The 24,250-nt window shown below is 38.0% G+C and overlaps 1 protein-coding gene across 1 annotated transcript in view; it reads right to left on the reverse strand.

The window, feature by feature from the left end:
* Positions 1-1,457: 1,457 nt before the first annotated feature.
* Positions 1,458-24,250, reverse strand: part of C10H5orf46 (chromosome 10 C5orf46 homolog) — a 33,580-nt gene continuing 10,787 nt past the window's right edge. The window contains exons 2-5 of the mRNA XM_069484175.1: positions 12,951-13,112; positions 8,478-8,613; positions 5,152-5,209; positions 1,458-1,926 (exon numbers count right to left, since the gene is read on the reverse strand). Coding sequence (XP_069340276.1) covers positions 5,161-5,209; positions 8,478-8,613; positions 12,951-13,112 — 347 coding nt within the window. The 3' untranslated portion in view covers positions 1,458-1,926; positions 5,152-5,160. The remainder of the gene's footprint in view (positions 1,927-5,151; positions 5,210-8,477; positions 8,614-12,950; positions 13,113-24,250) is intronic.

The following is a 24,250-nucleotide window of genomic DNA, read 5'->3' on the forward strand; positions in this document are numbered from 1 at the left end:
CAGAATAGTGATGGTATGGATGGTGTCCTCAGGGTGTCACGGAGGAATGCTGTGTTAGGGGTTAGACAAACCTAGTTGGAGCTTCCATGCAGCCTCTACCAGTTTGGGTATCTTAGGCATCACACCAGTTAGCCTCCCTGAGCCTCAGTTTCTTACCCTGTCATATGAGGAAAATCATGCCTCACTAGCTCGCTTCAATCACATTGCGATTATGAGGTTACAGTGAGATGATAATGTGAAATGGTCGTAAAAGAAAAACACTACGCAGATGAAAGAGATTCTTGATCTTTAAAAACAAGTGTACCTGCTGGCTGCAGACATGCGTCTTACTGGAGGGTAGGGAAGGGAAGCAACAAAGGGTAGGAAGAGCAAACATTCGCTGTAAAGCAACTGGGATATCTTCAAAATCTCTACAGAACATTAGAAATCTTGGATGGTTACCTCTTGGCAGTGCAACAAATTCAGTACTGATTTGGTACCTGGTTTTGTTCCCCCTTAATACGAAAGAGTGAATTCAAAGCGTGCAACAGACAGGCGAAGGTAAAGGCAGGAAAGCTCTTACAAGAGCTTGTTTCACACACATAGGTAGTACATTAGTAAATGCATTTTCCAGGCACAAATTAGTGACTCAAAATCTGAAAAGATATTTTGCAGCCACATTTGGTGGGGAGAAGCAGGTTCTATGCCAGACACCGAATGTAAGAGACATCCTAAGTAATTTGGTTAAGAAGGATATGGCATTTGAAATTGCCATAATTCCTAGAAAATGCAGAGCAGGTGTTGTCTGAATTTATTATAGAAAGTAACATGCAATTTTAAATATTTAATAGGCATTCACTCTTAGTTTATATATCTATATTATTAAAGGCTCTTTGTGTTGCACGTAAACTTATTCCGCTAAGTAAAAACAGGAAGACAGACAAACAAACAAAAGATTTATTGAAAATCCACAAGAGTTTCTTTCAGAGTCTGTATGTTTGGGAAGGACAGGACCCAGGACAGCTCTTGAGAACATAGTAGAAGCATACAGAACTTTTATTTTAGACTAGAGCACAGCTTTAATTGTCATCTTGCTCTATGATTTCAGGCTTGTCTTATTGTCGACATTAAATAATTCTGGAAGAATACTGTATTTCCAGCTCAGCTGGGTCAGATTTTATTTCTGGTAAGTGGGCAAGTCCCCCCAGCAATGGCTGCAGAGGACCCACCTGTGAGTAATGAGGTAGTAGCTTGAAAGGGCTGCACTAAACTTTTCTGGGACTCTTCTTCCATCCCTGACACTGCTATTCTATGAGAAAAAATAATGCCACTGTGGAACAGCAATAAATTTTTCAGTTTTTTAAAAAGTCAGTTTTTGGTTTACTAGCACAGGTGAGTGGGCTCAGATATTTTTTGTAAATATTTTCCAAAAAATACGTAGGAAACTTTAAACTCTGAAACTTCATACATTTTTAGGAGTTAGGAGCTTGTTTTTTGGAGTCAGGTTCAAATCCTCTTTCTGCCACTTACTGGCTCTGTGCCTTTGACCTTGTTATTTTAGCTGGGCTTTAGTTTCCTTATTTTGAATCGTTCTTTGGTTATCCTGGTTCATAACACATATATATTAATACACATATATTTCATATTTTTGTGTGTGTGATTAAAACTTTGAACATGCCCAGGAAAAGTGATTACCACCCACAAATTTCTTCTCCATGAACTAAGGTATGTGACCTCAAAGAGGAAAACTTTAATCTGACTTTCTAGGAGTGAAATTGCAAAGCCAGGGTGTTCAAAATGGGTTGTGTTTGGCTGAAGCCAGGACCTGATCCCGAGAACTCCTGGGAGCTGCTTTGAGGCCTGGATCCCGGAGAACTCGTGAAGCAGAAGAACTGGAAAAGCGGGTTTGGCTGCCCTTGGATTGTCCAGGAGCCAGACAGGTGTGTCCTTTGAAACACAAGCCAGAGAAAGGGAAACAATTACCAAGCAGAGAGGGTTTAAGACTTAAAAAAAAAAAAAAAAAAAAAACCACCCCCCAAACCCCAGAAAATCTTTTAACCTTTTCTTTAAAATTTTTATGCTTCTGCATTTTAAAATATAAGAAGATTCATAATGAAATCAACTATCATACATACTTGAGGAAATGATCAACAACAACAAAAAGAAACATTCAACATATATAAGGAAAGAATCAGAAACAGAGGAAGGACGAATTTACATACAATAAACATAAGGATAAATGAAGGCACTAATTTCATGGTGAGTTTCTGGATAGATGGGAGAAAAAAAGGAAATACACCAAGTCACATAAATCTTGCGTTTAGAAAAGGAGAAGCGGACTTTAGTGGAAGCCATTGTTTTTTATTCTTCTAAATTCTAGAAGAAAAAAATTTCCATAAGACTTCATGGAGGGAACATTAAGTGATGTTGTTCCCAGTTGCAGTTTTGCTGGTCAGGTGCATCAGACTTCCCTCCTCAGTTTACTTGTTCCCAGGTCCCTCCCTAGGAAGTTCTGACTCAACAAGTCTAAGCATGAGATCTAGTGTGTCCGTAGTAGATTTTTTCCTAAATACGATAAATGTATATAGAAATTCAGAATTCACAAGGTGCTCTTTTATCTACTACTTCTTATTAATTTTAATAATCTAGTGAGGTTCATCAGATGTTTTTATGCAGGAAAGGAAATTCATACTTAAAGATGTCCAATGACTTAAGCACAAAGGGAGATGACTTGAATCCATGTGGTTTGAAGTAATGCAGAACAACAGGAGTTGAAATTTTAAGTCTATTGAAAATTTTTAGCATATTGGAAATCATGCTGTTGTGGTCGAGCAGAGGTTGAGACAGTCTCAGATCAATCAGGTATCCAATTATTATGTGATTTTTTTTTCTGGTACTGCACCACTCTACTCATCATCTGAGATTGCGTGCAGCATCACACGGAGTTCACGTTCTCTTTGTAAAGCCTTCATAATGCTCGCACCTTCCTCCAGGTGTTCTCTCTTAGCTCCTTTTGCCAAGGCATTCCCAAGACCCTTTCATACATTATCATTTCTTTCCACAGTTACAGGATATGCTGTGCTATGTGATAATCCAGACTTCTCAATGGCTAGCTAGTGTTATTCATCTTAGTAGCACTGGCCAAATCTAACACATAGTGGACATGGATTAAAAAAGTATTAAAGGAATGTGTTGAAAAAAGAGATCTTTGTCACTAGGAGAAACACATGATATCTATCTATCTAATCATCCATCTTCATTTAAGAAACACCTAGAACTTTGGACAAGTTTTCTAAAGTGGAGAAACAGGTATTGCTGTGAATCACTTAATTCTAAAGTGATGACTTACTTTTGATTAGATGAGGCAATTATCATACAAATGCAATTTCTAAAGCTACTTATTAAATGCACGGTCACTTGGGTTTAAAGAGATACTCCTGATCAAACTACCCAAAATTTAACCTCTCCCTTAGAAGCTTCCTTCTCTTTAGTCCAGTGTTTTTTTTTTCCTAACTACCATTTTGTGCAACCAATTTTTTTAAGTCCCTAGATTGAGCCATTCCTCCCTGCTCATTAGGGCATCTAAAATTGGTTCAGGAATCTAATCAAAGTTTTTTAGGTCCAGTTAAAAAAAGTTCCGGCATTAAGATCTGGAACAATTAATTCCCTACATTTAAAAAACTTATAAGGACGAAAGTGAGGCTCAGGGAGATGAAGTGACCTGTGCTTGGTTACAGAACCAATAAGTGGCCAATTTAGAAGAACTTACATCTTCTCTATGTCTTCTGCTCTTTCTGCTCCTCCATGGTGCCCTGCCTATTGGGCTACCTCACACACTGAACTTCTAGGATGACACTCCAAGGGTTTGGGGTGTGACTACTAATGATTATAGGTGTGTATCAGCGGGCTGAATGAAGGCAAGGTGTTAGGCCACCTGCAATAAGAGGTAGGCTGTTCCCTGAGAAAATGGGGAGGAAGACATACAAACATAAACAAATGTCTTTAGAAGTCTAAATGGCTTTGGGGTGAGATGCAGGAGTGTCTGAGTTGAACATGTCTTGACATGATTCCAACACCCAAGGCTGATTTTCATCCTTAGAAGCATGTGGGAAAGGGTGGGCTAAGTTCTGGGTGATAGGATAGTAGATTTCTGAACTGACACTAATCACATCCAAGTTATGAAATGGAGCCAGTAGGTGAAAGGGGTGTTTCCAGACTGGGTCACAAATAGAAGTTGGGAAAGACCATCCTTCTTGGAGATGCATTAGAGGGTAACCCGACTAACCAAAGTAGTGTTTCATTTCTATGGACATGTGTAGGCATAACTAACCATTGTTATCTACTGCCTCCTCCTTTATTACTATGCTCTACTCTCTAGTAGCACTATGGATTAGAGATAGAGCACAGACTCTGGACCAGGCTGCTTGAGTTAAAATCTTGCCTCCTTCTTTATTAATATAGTGACATAACAAAACTCCTGAGCCTTCATTTCTTTATCGATAAAATTTTAAAAATAACAATACCTATTTTCCTAAGGATTGAGTTAAATTAAATGCTACCTATCCAGCACTTAGCTTGATGCCTAAAACAGAGTAAATCCTCAGTTCATTCAAGCTACCGATTTTATTACTTTTCCAGCTAAAACCTTTCTGTTTTTATCTTTCAATAGTCACTATCCAATATCAGAGAGCTGAGTAAGAAAAAAGCAGCTATTTCTGAGTACTTAAACCATATTGTTTGCACATAAATCTAACCATGTGGGATAGAGAGATTTTGCTACTTCTTTCTCCTCTAATGAGGTTCAGCAAATTTCACTCTTCTCATGAGTAACTAACTGAGTGATTACATGAGTTCTTCGATTTTAGTGTGCACTATTCCCTCATTTCATAGGCTGGACTTATTCAAAGTAAATTCTTAGCAAAGCAAATTCCTAGCACACATGTCCTAACTCCCAGTGCTTTCTCATTTATCCCCACAATTGTGCCTCCTCCCTTAGCAGAATGATTTAAAATTAATTTTAAAAACAAATGACAGCAAGAACAACAACAAAAAAATACATCTTTTCTGCTTGTAGACAGGCATGGGAACCCACAACCATTAAATAAAACCATTAAATAAAACCTTTGTCTAATATGCTATTATTTTAATTGTAAATGGTAAGTTAAAAATCACCTGGGGAGGTCACTTTGATGAATGTTCTCCTTTTTTATCACCAAATTCCATAAATCCTCTTGAAAATAAAAAAAAATAAAGAGAAAATAATGAATTATGATTTAGACTGTACAGGAGTGTTAGAATGATCACTAAGGTGTCTTATAATGTTTGAGCCACATTTTTCTTCTCCAGATATTCTTATGTCAGAAGGAAATGAGACCTAAGATTTCCATAATAGTTCATAATGGACAAGCTAGTTATGCATAATTATGTCTTTAAACCTGATACCAAACCTATTATTGATAGTTTGATGTCTATTCATGCACAAACTCCATAAAGGCATATGTTTTGATATATTTTTGCAGTAATATATCCTCAGTACCTAGAACAGTGCCTGGCCTGCAGTATAAATTAATAAATAGTTGTTGAATAAATTTTTCTTATCTCTTTTGATGTGTGAAGAAACCTTTGAAGCTCAAAGAAATTAACCAACCTGTGCAAACCACATGGCTGGTAAATGGCAAAGCCAAGTTTAAAACTTAGCTTTCCAGAGTCATTACTAAATGCCAGAAACTCTATACCCTATTGCTCCAGCGTGGGTACTGGGGTAGCTGCTAAGTGGTAAAAGATGAATAAAATATAGTTTGTGAAGAGATTATGGTCCCATGGAGAAAAGAGACACACTCAGATGTAAGTAATTTAAAATAATGTGGGGGAAAACCTGTTATGAAGGTTCCTACAAAGCATTATGAAATCCCTGAATATGAAAAACTGAATTTTCTAATTGTGGGCATCTGTGACTTCTTCACAGACTCTGTTTTTGAAATGGACTTTAGAACATGATTAGATTGACAGGTGAACAGAATTGGGGTTGGAGCTTGGGGGCTAGGCATTGCTAGCAGAAAAAAAAAAGCATGTAACTAGTTTATACAAAGATGACTTGCTCTGAAGACAAAAATCATTTGTCATTAGGGGATCAGGTGTTTGGTTTAGGGGGTGAGAGATACAACTGAAAGATTCATTGGCATCAGGGAAGGATCTTTAACATCAGCCTAAGGCATTTGCTCCACTTTTGTAGACAATGGAAATTCATGAAAGGGTTTCAAGCATGGCAGTGATATGACCAAATTTACACTTTTGATACATTATTCTGGTAGTAGGTAGAAGACGGATTGGAATGAGGAAACACAGAAAACATTGCAGTGAAAATTATTAGAAATCTGACAAAAGGAACTTGGGAAAGAAATGATGGGGTACTCGACCAAATAGTCAGTGGAATTGAGGAAAAGGAATGGCATAGAAAAAAATTTAGGGTAGAATATTTAGCCACTGCATGAAGGTGATGATGAGCAGGAAGGATCCAATGAGACCCGTATGTTTCTGGATTCTGGGCAGATGGTGTTATGAATTAATGACAGAAGGAGGTGAGTTTTTAAGTGAGATGATGGGCTTGGGTTTAGACCAGTTGAATTTGAGATATTCATGGAAAACCTAGATGGAGTTTTATAGCAGGCAATCAGTTATTTCAGTTTGGAGCTCAGAAAAAAGAATGCAATAGGAATATGAATTTGGAAGTCATTAAATCATAAGCAGTATTCCCAATGTGGAAGCTGCAAGATGGAAAAGCAGGTACATTTGGAATATAACAAATGAAAGGGGAAACGGTGGAAGATGAGGTGCCATTTCCAAGCCTAGAGTTGACAGTGATTTTTTTTTTTAGCATATCAGATAGTCAACTTTTAGGGTTAACATAGAGAAAAATGTGCTATTTTATACCTGGAAAATTCCCTAGAGAAGGAATAAAAAAGAAGTATTATTGTTCCAACTGCTTGCTATGCTCTGTTGTTAATATAACAATTTCAGTTTAACTGGAGTCTAATCTGTACTTTGTACCTAATGGGTTGTACTCATTGTTTGCTTATTACTTCCCTTCTTGTTTACATTAACAATCATGGGAAGGCAACAGTTGCAAAAGAAACCACAATAGGAAATGTAACAGTAAAAAAGAAACATCTGCGAATTTAACAATTTGTGGAGAAGGATTGCATGCATAACCTGCCCAGCCAGATGATAATAAATTGATTTAGGTAGATCAGTAATTATAAGACTCTCATTACTTCTGTTAATATGTAGAAGTGGTTCTTAGTCTTTTGTTGGTTATAGACCCCTTTGAGAATTTAATACAAGTCAGAAATAATTTCTTCAGCAAAATGCAAAAATTCTCATCTATATAAAATATGAATAAAAGTGTAAATGCTATATGGAACTTTAAGGCCCATCCATGTAGTCTAGAGCATTTGCTTAAGGACATGGCTTTCAAAAATTTCTGTACATCAGAATCACCTGGAAATCTTGTTAAAAAGCATGCCCTTAGCCTTGCCCCCAGGGGGATGCAAGATAGGATGGGGAAACCTGCATTTTTTTTTTTTTTTTTTGGTAAGTTCTTCGGGGGATTCTAAAACAGGTGGGTAATAAACTACACTTAGTCAAATTCTGCTTACGGAGATAGGAAAGTAAAACTTAAGAGAGCAGAGGTCTTAAAGTGATGGAGATTAAAAGCACCTGGAAGTTCTGAGGAGTGAATTTGATCCTGGAGTACTGAATTGGGGAGGTTAATGTGGGGAGAGTTAAGAATAGGGTGAAGTAGTGGTATAAAATCGGAGCTATGGAGGCTGGAATAAGATGTTTTAGGAATTGAGCACAGGGGCTTGGAAGCAGGCTGAGAACACGGGGAAGCCTCTGGGTTGGGTGATCTGCCCCTAAGGCAATCCCTTATGATCCAAACTAACACTCACGCTGAGAGGGTCTCTAGATTGTCTCCAACGAGAGATACCTCCTGTCTCTGCTAAGCCTCTTGAGCTACTCAAACTAGAAAATAAAGACAGGGCTCATCACCCCCATCACTAATGAACCTATCGTTACCCCTTGCCTTCACCACATAACTGCAGTACTTTCATGGGGTGGGGGAGACTCTCTAACTTTACAGATGAGCAAACAGAGGTACTCCGAGAGGGAAGGCTTTGCCCAAGACCATGTAGTGAGAGAGCACCTGAGTCAGGACCAGGACTTGGCTTTCTGTCCCCTGGTGCAGTGCTCCTCCTCCTCCCTGTTTGGTACCGAGATGAACGATTTTGTATGGAACCACTTGATGGGAGTGTGCTCACCCCGAAGAGTTCAGGGCAATTCATTCAGATGCAAAACATATCTTAGAGTGGGACAACATTTTTCAATAAAAAAGTATACATTTGCATGTGCCACAAATTTTGTTTCTCATTCATTTTAATGTGATGTGGTCATTACCAACAGCAAAGTGGAGAAAAAGCAAGGTTTGTCTCGGTGCTTACGTGCTCCTGGTCATGGAGCGGAGGATGAACTCGACTGCATTCTCAATGATCTCTGTGCCTAGGATGTTTAGGAATTTGGGGAAATCTGGCTCTGGGCTTTTCCCTGAGTCTTCTGGCTTGTTATCTGGTTTATCATCTGAAAAACAGAACAGAATCTCAGAGGTGATTGATTCTTAGCAACAAGGAAGTCTCTTTTCCATGCAGGGAAACCTTGGGGCCCTTTGTACCCATCTCACTAATTATGAAGGCTTATATAGTTATATTCATTGAACATCTAATGCCCACCTGGTTAAACTCTTCACATGCATTATCTCATTTACTCCTAAAAACAGAGAAACAGACCGGCGGACCTTGAAACTTAGGTAGACATGGGCCCCATTTTGTGAGTGAGAAAACTGATGCTCACAGAGGTTAGGTAGCTTTCCCAGAGTTAACCAGTAAGTGCTGGTGCCAGGACTGAAATATAGCTTGCCAGTGGTAATAATAATAATGACAAAATGTCTGTGGGTAGCATTTGTTTTTTTCATTTTTTTTAATTTCAGAATATTACAGGGGTAAAAATGTTTAGGTTACATATATTGCCTTCGCACAGCCCAAGACAGAGCTACAAGTGTGTCCATCCCCCAGATGGTGTGCATTAGGTGTGAATATACCCATTCCCTCCTCCCCCTCCTACCTGCCCTACAGCCTATGAGTGTTACTGCAGGCCTCTACACTTGACTCTTAATCGAGTGCCCTTTGGATCGAGGGCCAAGGATGCAGAGAGTGAGGCTGGTTAAATGCAAGGTCCCTCGAAGTGTGTTGACGTTGCTGAGTGTACTTTATTTTAGGGAGAAGAGAAGAGATGGAAGAATGACAGCAGCTATGTGTGGCCTCCTCTCTGGACCCTGATGACAGGATGAAGTAGGACCTTTATTTTTTCAGTTTTATTGTAGCCTAACAGACAGTGTTATCAGATTTGGTTTATAAAAATACAGAATGCCCAGTTAAATCTAAATTTCACATAAACAACAAATACATTTTTAGTACTATAAGAATGGTCCATGCAATATTTAGGACTCACTTATGCTAAAAGATTATTCATTGATTATCTGAAATTCAAATTTAACTGGGTGTCCGGTATTTTATGTGGCAAGCCCACCATAAGTTTCCACCCACAAAGTCCCAACTTCTGGACAATGCACCCCTGTGCCTTTGGATGAAGGCGATGTAAACAACCCTTTGTGTGGAGGCTGTCAAATTATGTCAGAAGCCTTACATCTATATTATATCCTAAAATAGAAACTATTCGTAAAAAGATTGTCATGCAATTTTGCAAACATTTATTGTTTACTGGGCCACAACCAAAGATTTGATGGGAGCACCAGTCTGAGACTTATACACAAAATCAGAATGCTAATCATCAAGTATAATCATTCATTCAGCCGTTGGTCCTTTCATTCAAAAAGTATTTTCTGAGCCTACCATTACATGCATAGCTATGCTAAGAGTTAAGGTAAAGAGGGACAAATATAGATATGACCCTCACATAAAGTACTGGGCAGCCAAAGTGCACAGAAGAATTGGTTTGTTTTTATCATGGAAAGAAGTAAACAGAACTCATTTATGGGGTGCCTATCTGGCAGGTGCTGGGCCAACGCTTTCATCACATGCCTTAATCCTCATTTAGCTCAGTAATGATATCACAGTTTTATAGAAAAGAACACAGATACTCAGGGAAATTAAATGACTCACCTAAAACCACTCACCTAGAAAGTGGCTGAACCAGGTGTCTGAATGTTTTTAACTCCACAGAGCGTGTTATTCACCTTATATAATACAAACTCCAAGTGATTGTTCTCTGAAGACATTTGCCAAGTGCAAAACAATAATTTCTTGCATGAAAGGTGAGTTCATTTTTTCTGTGTTCTTAACTACCTACTTGCGTAACAATTTAATTTTATTGACTTTTTATTTTAATATGACACTAAGTGCTAGCTTTTCAGTATGCAGGGAGCCTGGGATTGGAGTGGGTGAAGATCAGGTTCTTGGCCTCAGCCTGTGGGCCACACATGTACTGAAAGATATTGAGAGTGTGGTGGATCACATGCTTTGGAATCCTACAGGCCTGATTCCTGTCTTCAAATAAAATTAGCCATGTACCTTGCACACAACGCTTAACCACTCTTTCTCTCAGTTTCCTCATTGTGGTGTTGTCAGAGTTGAAAGATATTTTATATACCATATATATGTGTATGTGTCACTTATCACTTATCAGGGTACCAGTCCAAGGTAAGCTCACAATAAATGTTTACTGTATTATTATTACTATCAGTAATAACAATGGCAACAAAATGATTTATAATTCACTTTGTCTTCTATTGCCTTGGGAGATTATAAAATCTTAAAAAATGCTTTTAAATTTTAAAGAAATTTGATATTCTAGAAATAAATCACCAAAGCCAATAGTTAAACATCTTCTCTTTTCAAGTATAATATGGGGTAGACTTCTGTTTTTTTATTTTTTTGAGATAGTGTCTTGCTCTGTCGGCTGGGGTTAAGTGCAATGGCATCATCATAGCTCACTGCAATCTCAAACTCCTAGGCTCAAGCAATCTTTCTGCCTTAGCCTCCTGAGTAGCTGGGACTACAGGTATGTGCCACCACGCTCAGCTAATTTATAAAACCTTTTGTAGAGATGGGGGTCTTGTTATGTTGCCCAGGCTGGTTTTGAACTCTTGGCCTGAAGCAATCCTCCTGCCTCAGCTTCCCAAGGTGCTAGGATTACAGGTGTGAGCCACTGTGCTCAGCCAGTCTGGATAGCCTTTATTTATAGTAACTACCTGGCTGAGTTTCTTAGACAAAGTGAATGTAAAGAATATTGACAATATAAACAGATACAGGCATACTGTATTTGTTCAAATTTTTTATCTGTATTGCTGATATTTGCACAGTTCTTATGGTTTACAAAGTGATTATAAAAGTCTATTCATTTGATCTGGTACAGTTGATGGTTAACCCATTTTACAGATGAAAAAACTGAGGTTCAAAGCAGTAAATTGACTTAACTACAGTTTCAGAGTTCATGAGAGACAGATCTAGGACTGGTCTTCAATGTCAAATCTCACCATTTATTTATTTATTTATGAATGAATGAATGAATGAATGAGACAGAGTCTCGCTCTGTCACCCAGGCTACAGTATAGTGGTATGATCATAGCTCATTGCACCCTCAAACTCCTGGGCTCAAGCGATCCTCCTGCCTCAGCCTCCCGAGTGGCTGGGACTGCGGGCATGCACCATGATGCCTAGCTAATATTTTCTATTTTAGTAGAGACAGGGTCTACTGAAGGCTCAGGCTGGTCTGGAATTCCTGACATCAAGATATCCTCCTGCCTTGGCCTCCCAAAGTGCTAGAATTACAGGCATGAGCCATGACGCCTGGCCCAAATTTTACCTTTCACTTCACTGTGGTGACTGCTTTAGGAGTGGACACAGTAATCTCTGTGGCCATCCCTAGAGTGATTCTGTTGTAGTGTCTGCCTGTTGTATTGTCTGCCAACTTACACTCGTAGGACCGTTAGTAAATGTTGGCACTATCTGTGTTTTTTGACCTATTATTCTGAATAGAGATAAGTCAGGAGCTCACAGTCTTCTGCAGACAAAAAGATAAACTAACTAATGAGAACGCTGCCTGCTGCCTTCTGGTCCTCTGTGTACATAGAACAGATAGGAAAGAAGTAGATGCTCAGTTATAATGGAAAGAATCTAGGAATGTGGGCTTCACTCCCAGGTGCCACTTCCACCTGTATTTATGCTTAAGAGACTTTCCCTCTGCAAGCTGAGTTTATTAACCTATAAAAAGGGAAATGATAAAACTGTGCATGTTTACCTAATAGGATTACTATGAAACTCAAATGAGATTATACATGACAACAATAACAGTTAATATTTACTGCATGCTTACTATTGACCAGGTACTGTTCCAATGTGTTTTGTCTCTTTTATTTAATTTTCATGATAACTTTAGGAGAATGTTAAATGTTCCCATTTATGTCTGAGGTCTAGACAGGTTGAGTAGCATGTCTAAAGTCACATTTCTGATTAGTGGTAGAGCCAGGCTTAGGAGTCTTATTCCTGACAACATATTCTTCATCATTGAACATTATTAGCTATAATCATTAAAAATTAAATACCTTCTAGCTCCCAAGGAATTTATAATATGGTATTGTCACTATATCATATGAATACATAAGGAAAAATCATTTCAAACTTCATACATTCACTGAGAATAGAGATTATAGCTGAAGCTGACTTTAATAAAAATCCTACTTTCTTTGTGTTAGAAGGTACAGCTCTTGTTTTCAATCCAGTGCTCTTTCTGTGGTGCCCACAGGCCCCTCCCTCCTTTTAGCTTCTAGATCAGTGCCGCTAACTTCCTCCAATCACTGCTAACCACTGCACAGTCCACGGGCTGTGATCAGAAGCACTTACCTGCATGGCAGGTCAGGATTAAGAAAAGCAGTCCCAGGACAATTGTCAGCCGAAGTACTGAGACAGCCATTCTTGTACCACTGGATACTGGTGCAGACAAATTGCTGAGATGCACCTGAAACACTGCTCCATTTATAGGGCATATATAGGTGACATCATCTGCTATGGAATTTAATTAGGGTATTGCATAAGATGACCGCACAGATTGCTCTTGGATCCCTACTAATGAGCCCTGACCTATCTTTCAAACTAAACGTTTTTCTTATAGGGAAAGAAAAACCCTCTTGCTTTTTCTAATTTGTATCTGTAAATGGCACCAAAGTGAATCTTTTGGGGGTAGCTCCAATGCTGGCATTGATAATGAAATGGATACCAGGCAAATTTATTTATCAGTGTCAAGGAGCAAGCACAAAATCAGATTGGCACGAGGCGTGCCTACTCCCCTTCCTGTGCAGTCTGCTTCTTCCCTCACTGAGCTAATCCCCCATCCTACGTGGGCGTGTCCTTTCACACCCCCGTGCCTCTGCTCTGGTTCTTTCTTCTTCCTGGGATTCTCCTCCAGCTCCCCTTGGAGCGTTCCTCCTTGTTCCTCAGACTCAGTTCAAGTGCCCCCTTCTCTGTGAAACCTTCATGATGACCATTCCACCCTACTCCAGAGAGAGTTTGTTGCTTCATCATCTGTCCTATAGAACCCTGGACCCCAGTGTTTGAGAACTAAGTATTTTAGTAGCGCTCTCCTCTTGCAGCCTGTGGATCTACTTATTTATTTATTGACAAATAAAAACTGTACATATTTACGATACACAAGGTGATGTTTTGAAATATATGTACATTGTGGAATGGCTAAATCGAGCTAATTAACATGTATATGACCTCACATACTTATCATTTATTTGTGGTGACAACACAAAATCTACTCTCTTAGCAATTTTCAAGTATACAATATATTGTTATTAATTATAGTCACCATGTCGTAGGGTAGATCTCTTGAACATATTTCTTCTAACGGAAATTTTGTATCTTTTGACCAACATCTCCCCAATCAATCCCTCGACCCAACCTCTAGACCACGGTAACCATCATTCTACTCTCTGCTTCTATGAGTTGAACTTTTTAAAATTCCACACCTAAATGAGCTCATGTGATATGTATTTGTCTTTCTGTGCCTGGCTTATTTCACACAGCATAATGTCCTTCAGGTTCACCCATGTTGTCACAAATGACAGCATTTCCTTCTTTTTTTAAGGTTGAGTAATATTCCATTGTGTGTGTGTGTGTGTGTATATATATGTGTGTGTATATATATATATATATATATATATACACACCACATTTTCCTTATTCATTCATCTGTTGATAGACACTTAGGCTGATTCCTAGCCAGTGGGTCTGTTATGGGCAGAGTGTTTTATTACTTCTGAATCCTCAAGGATTGGCATTGATCTCAACTTTGACTTCACTTTCTCTGGAAGTTTGTTTTGGTTGTCCCAAGCAAAGATAGGTGATCCTCTGATGTATCTGATAGGTTCTTATTTAAATGTCTTCACCAATAGGCCATCAACTTCTTGAGGGCAAAACTATCTGTTTAGAGTTGAATACATATTATGCAAGGAATATAGCAAACATCAAAGAAAAAAATTTGGAAGTTGATTGTGTCCAATTTCTCTCCCTCACTACCACACTCCATTGTGATAGTTCCTATACCTATCCCCATGGTCCCTGATAAATAAAGAATAAAGTCTACCTTACTATCTTAAAAAAAAAAAAAAAGAAAGAAAAAATATTTACCTGGATTAAATTTATTTGCACTTGGTGAAACAAAATATTGTATTTGAGATGCTGCCATATATCTCAGGCATAAAATACTCTTCCTTTTGGATCCACTTAAGTGGATAAAACTTGTCTCAGGTCTAGATGATACTGGTTATCCTGAGGAATGCTATAATGTAAGTCTAGTTAATTGGGATGAGGACTTGGGGGTACCTACGTGTGTCAGAGGACCATTTTATAAATGGGAAAATTATCGGGGGTGTGAAGAAAGGAGGCTTGTCCAGTGTCTCAGAGCCAAGGCTAGGGTAATGCCTCTTCCTCCCCAGTCAGTACTCCTGATAAGGCACCAAAAGCCATCAGGTAGCTCTAGAGGTTTGCACCTTGTGTGCAATGACCTTCCCAGGCTCTCCAACCTATCTTCTCAAGTAGACTCTGACCCTCTGTCCTATACAAAGCATTGTCATATAGAGATAGTCACCCACATTGGGGAGCTATCAGCAAGGTAGATTTACCCCATTGGGATCACTCTCGTGATCGAGCAGTGTGCTTGTCAAAGGGCTAGAGGGGGAATGACAGTCAAGTGCCTTCTGTTAGCCATGCCATGGATCCTGACCTATGGCTGTGTTTGCCTTGGAATTATTTTTCGAATTCACCACAAATGCACTGTAGAGGCAAATGAAGCTCTAGACATTGCAACTGAAGATAGTCTGGTGGCTTCTCAGGGATAGCAACTGGATGGGGCATGCAGGCAAGTCCTGAATCAGCTGCTTTCCATGGTCTGGTGTCAAGAAAATAGCACAGTCCTGAGCATCAGGATAGCTGGCCCCCATTCCTGTCATCAACACTAACTCACCCACTGTGTGACCCTGGTTAAATTACTCTCCAGGCCTATCCTCCATTTTCTCTACTTGCTGTGTTCTTAGCCCTCTCCTCTTCTCTCAGTATGTTCCACTTAGCTGCAGGTTTTAGTTAAAGTGTCTCTTTTATTTTGGTGAAAACTTCTGTGACACTCTAATCCAAATCGGATCTCTCTATTACATTATTTTTATACACTCTGTGTTCTTTCTTCTTAGCACTTAAATATTTTTGTTTGATGATTTAATGTTTCTTTTCCTAAGCGATGTTAAAATCCAGAATTGAAGGATTCTGGTCTATTTTGTTCACTGAGATAGCTCTGGTTTCTAGGATAGTACCTTGTGCTTAGAAGATACCCAACAAATAAATAAATTAATACATCATTTTGAGAAGAGAAGCCTGGACTTCTCTAATGGTCTGTCAGTTATTGTCTGCGTGGCTCTGGTAAATGACTGATACCATTCTGAATCCCAGTTTCTGTAAAATTGGGTTGCAATATAATTTCCTGCCTATTTGTCTGCACTGGTTTAAATATATAGGAGATAACAAAGATAAAATGTCTGATAAACTGTACAGAACCTTTAATGTGTGTCATATTCATAGCAGTTAAGAAGCTGTGACTTATTCCTCATTGGCATAAGCAAATCAGTTTGACTCTAGGTAGAAGAGAAACTGAGATTATGAAAGAGGGTTTTTCCCAAGCTAAAAAAAGTAAGATGAGAACTTTCTTTTGTAACACCATTCTAACTTGGCAAGAAAGTATGGGAATGAAGGAAATAAAGAATGTTTTAATTTCTGCGGACATTTCTATACTTAATTGAAAATCATCAGAGTTTTTTTCTTAGGGTAGGAAAGAATTGCAATTGGGTTGGCAACCTCACGGAGAAATTTCAGTTTAGGTATTAGTGGTTAAAAGTTAAAAGCATGTGTTTTGGAATCAGCAGAACTGAGTTTGAGTTTCAGATTTGCCATTTATAAGCTATGTGACCCTGTGACCTTAAAATATTTCCTAATTTCTCTTTGCCTTGGATCCAATGTCTATAAAATAAGGAAGAATGATACTTCGTGGGGTTATGAGGATTGGATTGCAAAAGCAGTTAGCACAGTGCCTTGTACACATTAAGTGAAAAAAAAATAAGTAATAGACTTATTCTATTCTATTCTATTCCATTCTGTTCCATTCCATCTACCTTAGGTTGTCTCAGGGGAGGGAGTGACACTTAGCCATGCAAGCAGCATGAAGACTAATAATAATAATAGACTTCCTACTCTGATCAGGTACCAAACTAGATGCAATATCTCAACAAGCTATCGGGAGGCTACCATTATTATCTTCATTTTATATAAGGAAATTTAAGCTTGGATAAGTTAAGTCATTTGCCTGGGGTTACAAATCATGTATGAGCCAGAGCAGGGAACTGAGCCCAAGAACACGTGACTCCAAAGTTCCTGCTTTTAACTATGCCACTATGTTGCACTGGTATGCGCTCTGTGGCTGTTTTTGGCCAAAAGCCCGTGCCAGGCAGGAACACTGCAGCCACCAGCCTGTTGGTCTACAGATTCGTCTGTGCTTACTCTGTTTTTCTCACTGGCCTCTGAGTAACGTTATGGTCCACTTTATTCAGCTATGTTTTGGCTCAGTTTGGTACGGCAAACATGCAGGTTACACAGTGCCTTCTTAGTCCTTGCCAGAAAGTGAATTGGAGATAGGGCTGCATGATAAGATATATGATGTCCAATTCAATGTAAATTTTGGATAAACAATGGGTAATTAATTTTTTAGTATAAGTATATACCAAATATTTCACAGAACATACTTATACTAAAAAAGTATTTGTTGTTTAGCAGAAATAAATTAATTAAACTTTTTCTTGGCTGAAATTTAAATTTAACTGAGTATCTTGTATTTTTATTTGCTGAATCTGGCAATCTAAACTGGAGAATCCCTCATAACTGTTTCCTCGAATACAACTCAGATGAAGGAGTGAAGTATAGGACTTGGGGGGGGGGATGTCACATAAATGATTAGATAGTCTATGAAAAGTTGAAATCATACATGGAAACTGAAAGTTTCGTAAGGAAATCATACGCCCCTCTCCTGTTCTTGGTTCATTCTGGCTAAAGTTGCAAACCAGCCTTAGAAAGGGGTACATGTGGCTTTAGGCAGGGCTCCCCCATTCCCAGGGTGTCCACATGCTAAGGAGAGGCCATTTTCATTGTCACCCTAATCGCCTTTCTAAATGCAGCTTATAACTTAGTCCATCTTCATGCCAGACATCCATTTATGAATTACTTTTTTCAATGAACATTTATTGAGCTTGTACCATTTGCCAGGTGCTCTGCTAAGTACTGGGGACAGGAAAATACAAAACATGAGTCCCTGACCTCACCTTTGTTGAGGATGCAAACATGTAACTAAATAATTACAATTTAAATATGAGAAATGCTAATGGAGTTATGAACAGATTCCTATAGAAGACTAACAGGGGAGTGGTTAACATTGCCTGGGAGGAGGGGATCACAGAGGTATCATTTGTTTGGGCCGTGAAAAGTGATTGCGTAGGTGTTCGCTATGCAAGCAAGGTGTGGAGAAGACACTTCAGGTAGGAGGAATGACATCTGCGAAGGCACAGAGGCATGGAAGAGCGTAGCATACTTCTAGGAAAGAACCCTCAAACTCTCTAGTTTTGACATTAGAAGAGAAAATTAAAGCGGAGCTAACTGAATCCTGAAATTTGTTTTAATTAATGAGCACGCTAGCAAGAGATAATGGGCGGGGGAAAGAAAGAGAAAAGAGAGAGGAACAGAGAATGGGGGTGAACAGTAAAAAAATCATTAAGTATTAAATCTCATAGCTAAGAGTTTTTCCTCTGTTTTTAATTTCCTAATTAGAATTTCAGATAAGGACATTGCCACCCATCAAATTACTAGTTAGAAATGTGAATTTTCTTTAACTCTTTATCACCACAGAACAGATTTTCTTACCAAGTCCTATCAATTTTCCTCCCAAATAGCCTTAAAATGTATCAAATTCTATTACTTCCACAATAAGAGTCATAGTTTGGGACTTTACAATCTAAGGTCTTCCTGATGTATGCCTCTCCCCATTCCAGGCTTTCCTCCACGTTGCTGCCATTTTTATCTTTCTAAAACATCATTTTTTTTTAAATTTCAAAGTATTACAGGGGTACAAACCTTTTGGTTGCATGGGTCACTTTTAAAATGCTTGCGTCAGGGTTAAACGTGTATTCATCATACCCTTTAGGTAGGTTTTCGCCCATCCTGTCCTCCCCCTTTCCCCCTTCTTGCTTTTTGTTGGGTTTTACTTCCCTCTACTCACATATGTGCTCATCAATTAGTTCCAATTTCATAGTGAGTACATGTGGTGTCTGTTTTTCTATTCTTTAGATACTTCACTTAGGATAATGGTCTCCAGTTCTATCCAGATTGTAGCAAAATAAAACATCGTTATGTTTATATCATCTGTCATTTCCCTTCTCTAATAATGTCCATGGCTCTTTACTGCATATAACTAAGGCCTTTAATATTTAATTCAAATCAATATCTCCAGCCTCATCTCAGCAATAGTGTAGAATAATTCTTAGAGCATAGCTTCTAGAGTCATGTGGCCTGCATTCAATTTCTGACTTCCACAGGGCTAGTGTTTACCTGCCATGTACTGGGATGCTCACTCTGGTTGTTTATATCCAGTCTACTAGGCTGGGCCAGTGTTTGTACCCTGGTTTTAAAATAACTTAATATCTTTTCAGTTACTAACAGTGTGATTTGCCAGGTTCCTTATACTCTTTAAACTTCAGTTCTCTGGCTTCAATACGAAGATAAAGAGTATCAGCCTCATAAAGTTTTTATGAGTATAAATGAGATTATGCTATAAAGAGCTTAGCTCCATGTGCATCTAATAAATTTTGACTACTTGCATTATCACCTCCCGCCACTCTCTAACAATGTGACTTCCAATCTGACCTTATCAGGCATACTTACTCCAGCACTTTACTTTATCAATATACTGTTCTGCTTAAAATATCCAAACCTCACCAACTCATCCTTCAAATATTCCATCCTTCAGAGAGACATTGTGACCCTGACCTAACCCGTGGCAGAATTAATCACTTCTCCTGTGGGCTAACTTTGCACACACCTTTATTACAGCATGGACTGTACTGAATCATAACTTATTGTTGGTGTGTCTGCCACCATCATTAAGCTGTGGGCTCCTCAAGCATGGGTCATGCCTTATTTATCCTCAAATACTCCTTGCCGACAACTATGACTGACAGATAGAGAGTGTTGAATGAATGCAGTGAGTGTGCAATGAGTGATCACGAAGTGTATGAACAGACAACTGGGGTCAGTAGCAGAAGTGAATCCAGAGCCCCACTGAAATGAGAGCCAAGGCTCCAGCCAAGGGATCCAGTGTAAATAAGGAAGGCAGTTAAGAGTCCAGTGGCTTTTGTTTTCCTAGCAGTTGGAGCTATGGCTGAGGGTGGAGGCAGCATTCCAGAAGAGCTACTTTGTCATGCCTCATTTTGGCACATGAGATGGAATTAAGAGGACATTTTTTTTTAAAGCATAAATTAATCAGATAGAAGTAGTGATTTACCCCTAAATTATGAAGACCATAGCACTAAATAATAGCGTAAACATTTCTGTGTCAGTCATGGATAATATATCTATGCCAGATAAGGTTATAATAAAACCTAAATCACAAGGTTTTTGTGGGACCAAATGAAATAATAGATGCAGAGTTGATTTTAAAGGTACAAATTGTCAAACTATAAATTGAAAACTATAAAATGAAGGAAAACTATGATTGATAAAAGAAGGTTTATCTATTGAGTCAATAATGGAGGTAATATAAAGACATAAAAAATAGTCAATTAATCCAAAAACAGACCAAAAGTATGGAAAACCAAAGGAAATATCTAGTAACATTGTAGATTTTAACACAATCATGTTAATAATTATTTATATTATATTCCATTACATTAAATGTAAACAATCTAAATACATTAATTATAAAACAGATTATTAGATTATGCTGTTTACAAGAAATCCACTTTAAATGTAAAGACATAGATAAGAGTAAATGAATGCAAAAGGATATATCATCAAACACTAATCAAAAGAAACTTGGAATGGTTATATTAATGTCAGAAAAAATAGTGAGTCAGAGCAAGGAATATTACCAGAGATAAAAAGAGACACTGCATAATCATAAAGGAGTTGATTAAGAAAACATAACAATCCTATGTTTGTATGCAAGTCACAATAGATCCTCAAAAGCTATGAAGTAAGAAATGGCAGAGAAAAAAAGAGAAGTACACAAATTGACAATTCTGATTGGAGTCTTCAAAACTAGTATTTCAGTGATAGAACAAGCAGATAGAAAATCAGTAAGCATACAGAAAACCTGAATATCACAGTTAACAAAATTGACCTAACTAACATTAATAAAATACTCCAACCCAAATAAGTTTCCTTTTTTTTTCATGTACAGAGGAAGCATGAATAAAGATAGAGTTTATTGGGTCATTAAACAAACCTCAAGAAATTTAATAGAATTGAAATAATACAAAGGATGCTTTTGTACTACTATGGAATCAAACTTGAAATCAAATAATCATATGTGTCAAATATCTCAAACGATTTGGAAATTAAATTAAAAAGTCTTAAATAACCTATGGGTCAAGTAGAAGATGTCCCAAGAGACACTAAAGCAAACATATTTTGAATTGAAAAAATGTACCCATATATATTGTATAATTACTGTGTTACTTAAACAAATAAATATACTATATAAAAATTTGTGGAAGGCAGCTAAAACATTGTATAGAGGTAAATTTATAGCATTGAACACTTATATTAAAAATGAAAAAAAAATCTTGACTTCTGTCTTCAGAAACTAGGATAAAAGCAAATTAAATTCAAATAAAAGAAATAACATAATAAAGATAAGAGCATAAATCAATTGAACAAAGTCTGAGGGATCACTCAAGCTGATTTCAAGGCCTCTATAAAGCTCAGTAATTAAGACAGTATTGTATTTGAGTAAAGCTAGCCATATTGGTGGAACAGAATAGAGTCTAGAAATATACTCACACTTGTATGATCAGCTGATTTTAATGAAGGTGTATAGGTAATCCTATGGAGATACTCTTTTCAACATATGGTGTGATACAGTTGGACAAAAATAAATGCTAAAAGAAAAAAGAAAAAAAAATCTTGATTTATACCTTCTAAAATACATAAAAACTAACTCAAAATGGGTCACAGACCTAAATGTAAAAACTTTTTATTTATTTATTTTTTCCCCAGTTCCAGAATGCATATAAATGTAAAAACTTAAAGTCTAAAATTTTCAGAAGAAAATTATAGAGGAAAATCTTTGTATCCTTGGGTTAGACAAAGATTTCTTACATATAACACCAAAAACATGATCCACACACACAAAAAGATAGTGCTAAAACAAAGCAAAGATAAGCCATAAACTTGGAAAAAACCTCACATATCTATCAAAGGATTTGTATTCTAAATAGGATATATAAATTATTTTCAGAATTAAGTAATAGAAAAACAACTCAATTTAAACAAAGGAGGCAAAAGATTTGAACAAATAGTGTATCAAAGTAGATAAGTGGATGACAAGTATATGAAAAGATTCTGCATCATTTGTTATTGGAGACATGAAAATTAAAACTGTGATAACATATCCCACCCACCTATCAGAATGGCTAAAATTAGAAAACCAAAACCAAACAAAATCAAATGCTAAATAGTACATAGAGAAACTGAAACTCTCATACAGTGTTGTGGGAATTAATATAGGAAAACAGCTTGGCAGTTTCTTATAAAGTTAAATATATACTTAACCATATGATCCAGCAATCTTACCCTTAGATACATACTCAAGTGAAATCACTAGTTATGTTCACACAAAAATCATACATGAATGTTTATAGTGGCTTTGCTGGTAATAGCACCAAACATGATAATCCAAATGTCCCTTGACTGGTGAATAGATAAACTGTGAATAGATAAAGCTGTGGCACAGCTGCATACGGGCACACTGTTCATCACCACTGGGAATGAACCACTGATCCACGCAACAGCATGGATGAATCTCACTCCAATATTCTAAGTGATATGAGCCAGACACAAAATGCTGCAAAATGTACAACTCTAATGCCATTTATATAATATTCTGAAAAAGGCAAAACTATAGGGACAGAAAACAGAAGGGTGGTTGCTAGGAGCTGAGTAGGAAGGGAGAGGGACTTATTATAAATGAGCACAAGGGAATTTTGGGGGATCACGGACGTATTATGTCATGAGTATGGTTTGATTACAAAATTGTTTGGCAAAACTTCATACTTAAAAGGTTAAATTTAAGCTGTATGTAAAATATATGTTAACATTTTACTGTGTGTAAATTACACCCCAATAAAGGAAAAGAAAAAATATTATAGTCTTGTTGATGATGGTGATAGTGAGAGTTATTAGAATATATAGTGGACTGGTGGTTTAAGTCTGCATACCAGTTCTGCAACTGTGACAACTTGCTGGGTGATCTTGAATACTTCTTTTTCCTCTTCCTGGGCCCAAGTTTCTACATATTTCCAGGTTCCGTGAGATAATGACTACGGTTCCTTCTAGCATTGGCATTCATGACTGAAGACGTGATTCTTTTTTTTTTTTTTTTTTTTTTGTTGAGACAGAGTCTCACTTTGTTGCCCAGGCTAGAGTGAGTGCCGTGGCGTCAGCTTAGCTCACAGCAACCTCAAACTCCTGGGCTTAAGCGATCCTACTGCCTCAGCCTCCCGAGTAGCTGGGACTACAGGCATGCGCCACTATGCCCGGCTAATTTTTTCTATATAGATTTTTAGGTGTCCATATAATGTCTTTCTATTTTTAGTAGAGACGGGGTCTCGCTCAGGCTGGTCTCGAACTCCTGACCTTGAGCAATCCACCCGCCTCGGCCTCCCAGAGTGCTAGGATTACAGGCGTGAGCCACCGCGCCCGGCCAGGACGTGATTCTTTTAGGTTGTTTTAATGTTCCCTCAATCTTTGAGACCAAGTACTTTTGCTGAGGTCTGGGCTGGGCCCGCGTTCTGAGATATTTCCATACATGACAGGGAGGTGTGTGTTATGGACAAAGACGGCTAAAGTTAATCTGGCCACCACCTTTTTACCCTTCACGTGCCTCCTTCACTAAGCTGTTTATGACCGAGCTGTGAACAGCTGCCATCAACAGCAACCCAGAGCCTGGGAATGAATTCGAACAAACAGACAAAAGACTGAACATCTGTCTTTTACATGCTATCAGGCATCCTGCTCTCTCTGTCTCTCTTGATTGAACAGCTCAACAGAGTTTAGTAAGAATAATTTCCATTGTTTTTTAAAATTTTTTTTTAAATATTGGAAGAAATATTTTTAATTTAATTTAATATATATATATATAGAGAGAGAGAGAGAGAGAGAGAGACAGAATCTTGCTGTCGCCCCAGGTAGAATGCAGTGGCATCATTATAGCTCACTGCAACCTCAAACTCCTGGGCTCAAGCGAACCTCCTGCCTCAGACTCCCAAGTACCTAGGACTACAGGCACGTGCCTCCATGCCTGGCTAATTTTTCGATTAGTAGAGACGGGGGTCTTG

This window comes from Eulemur rufifrons, chromosome 10, assembly GCF_041146395.1.
Source record: "Eulemur rufifrons isolate Redbay chromosome 10, OSU_ERuf_1, whole genome shotgun sequence".
NCBI lineage: Eukaryota > Metazoa > Chordata > Mammalia > Primates > Lemuridae > Eulemur > Eulemur rufifrons.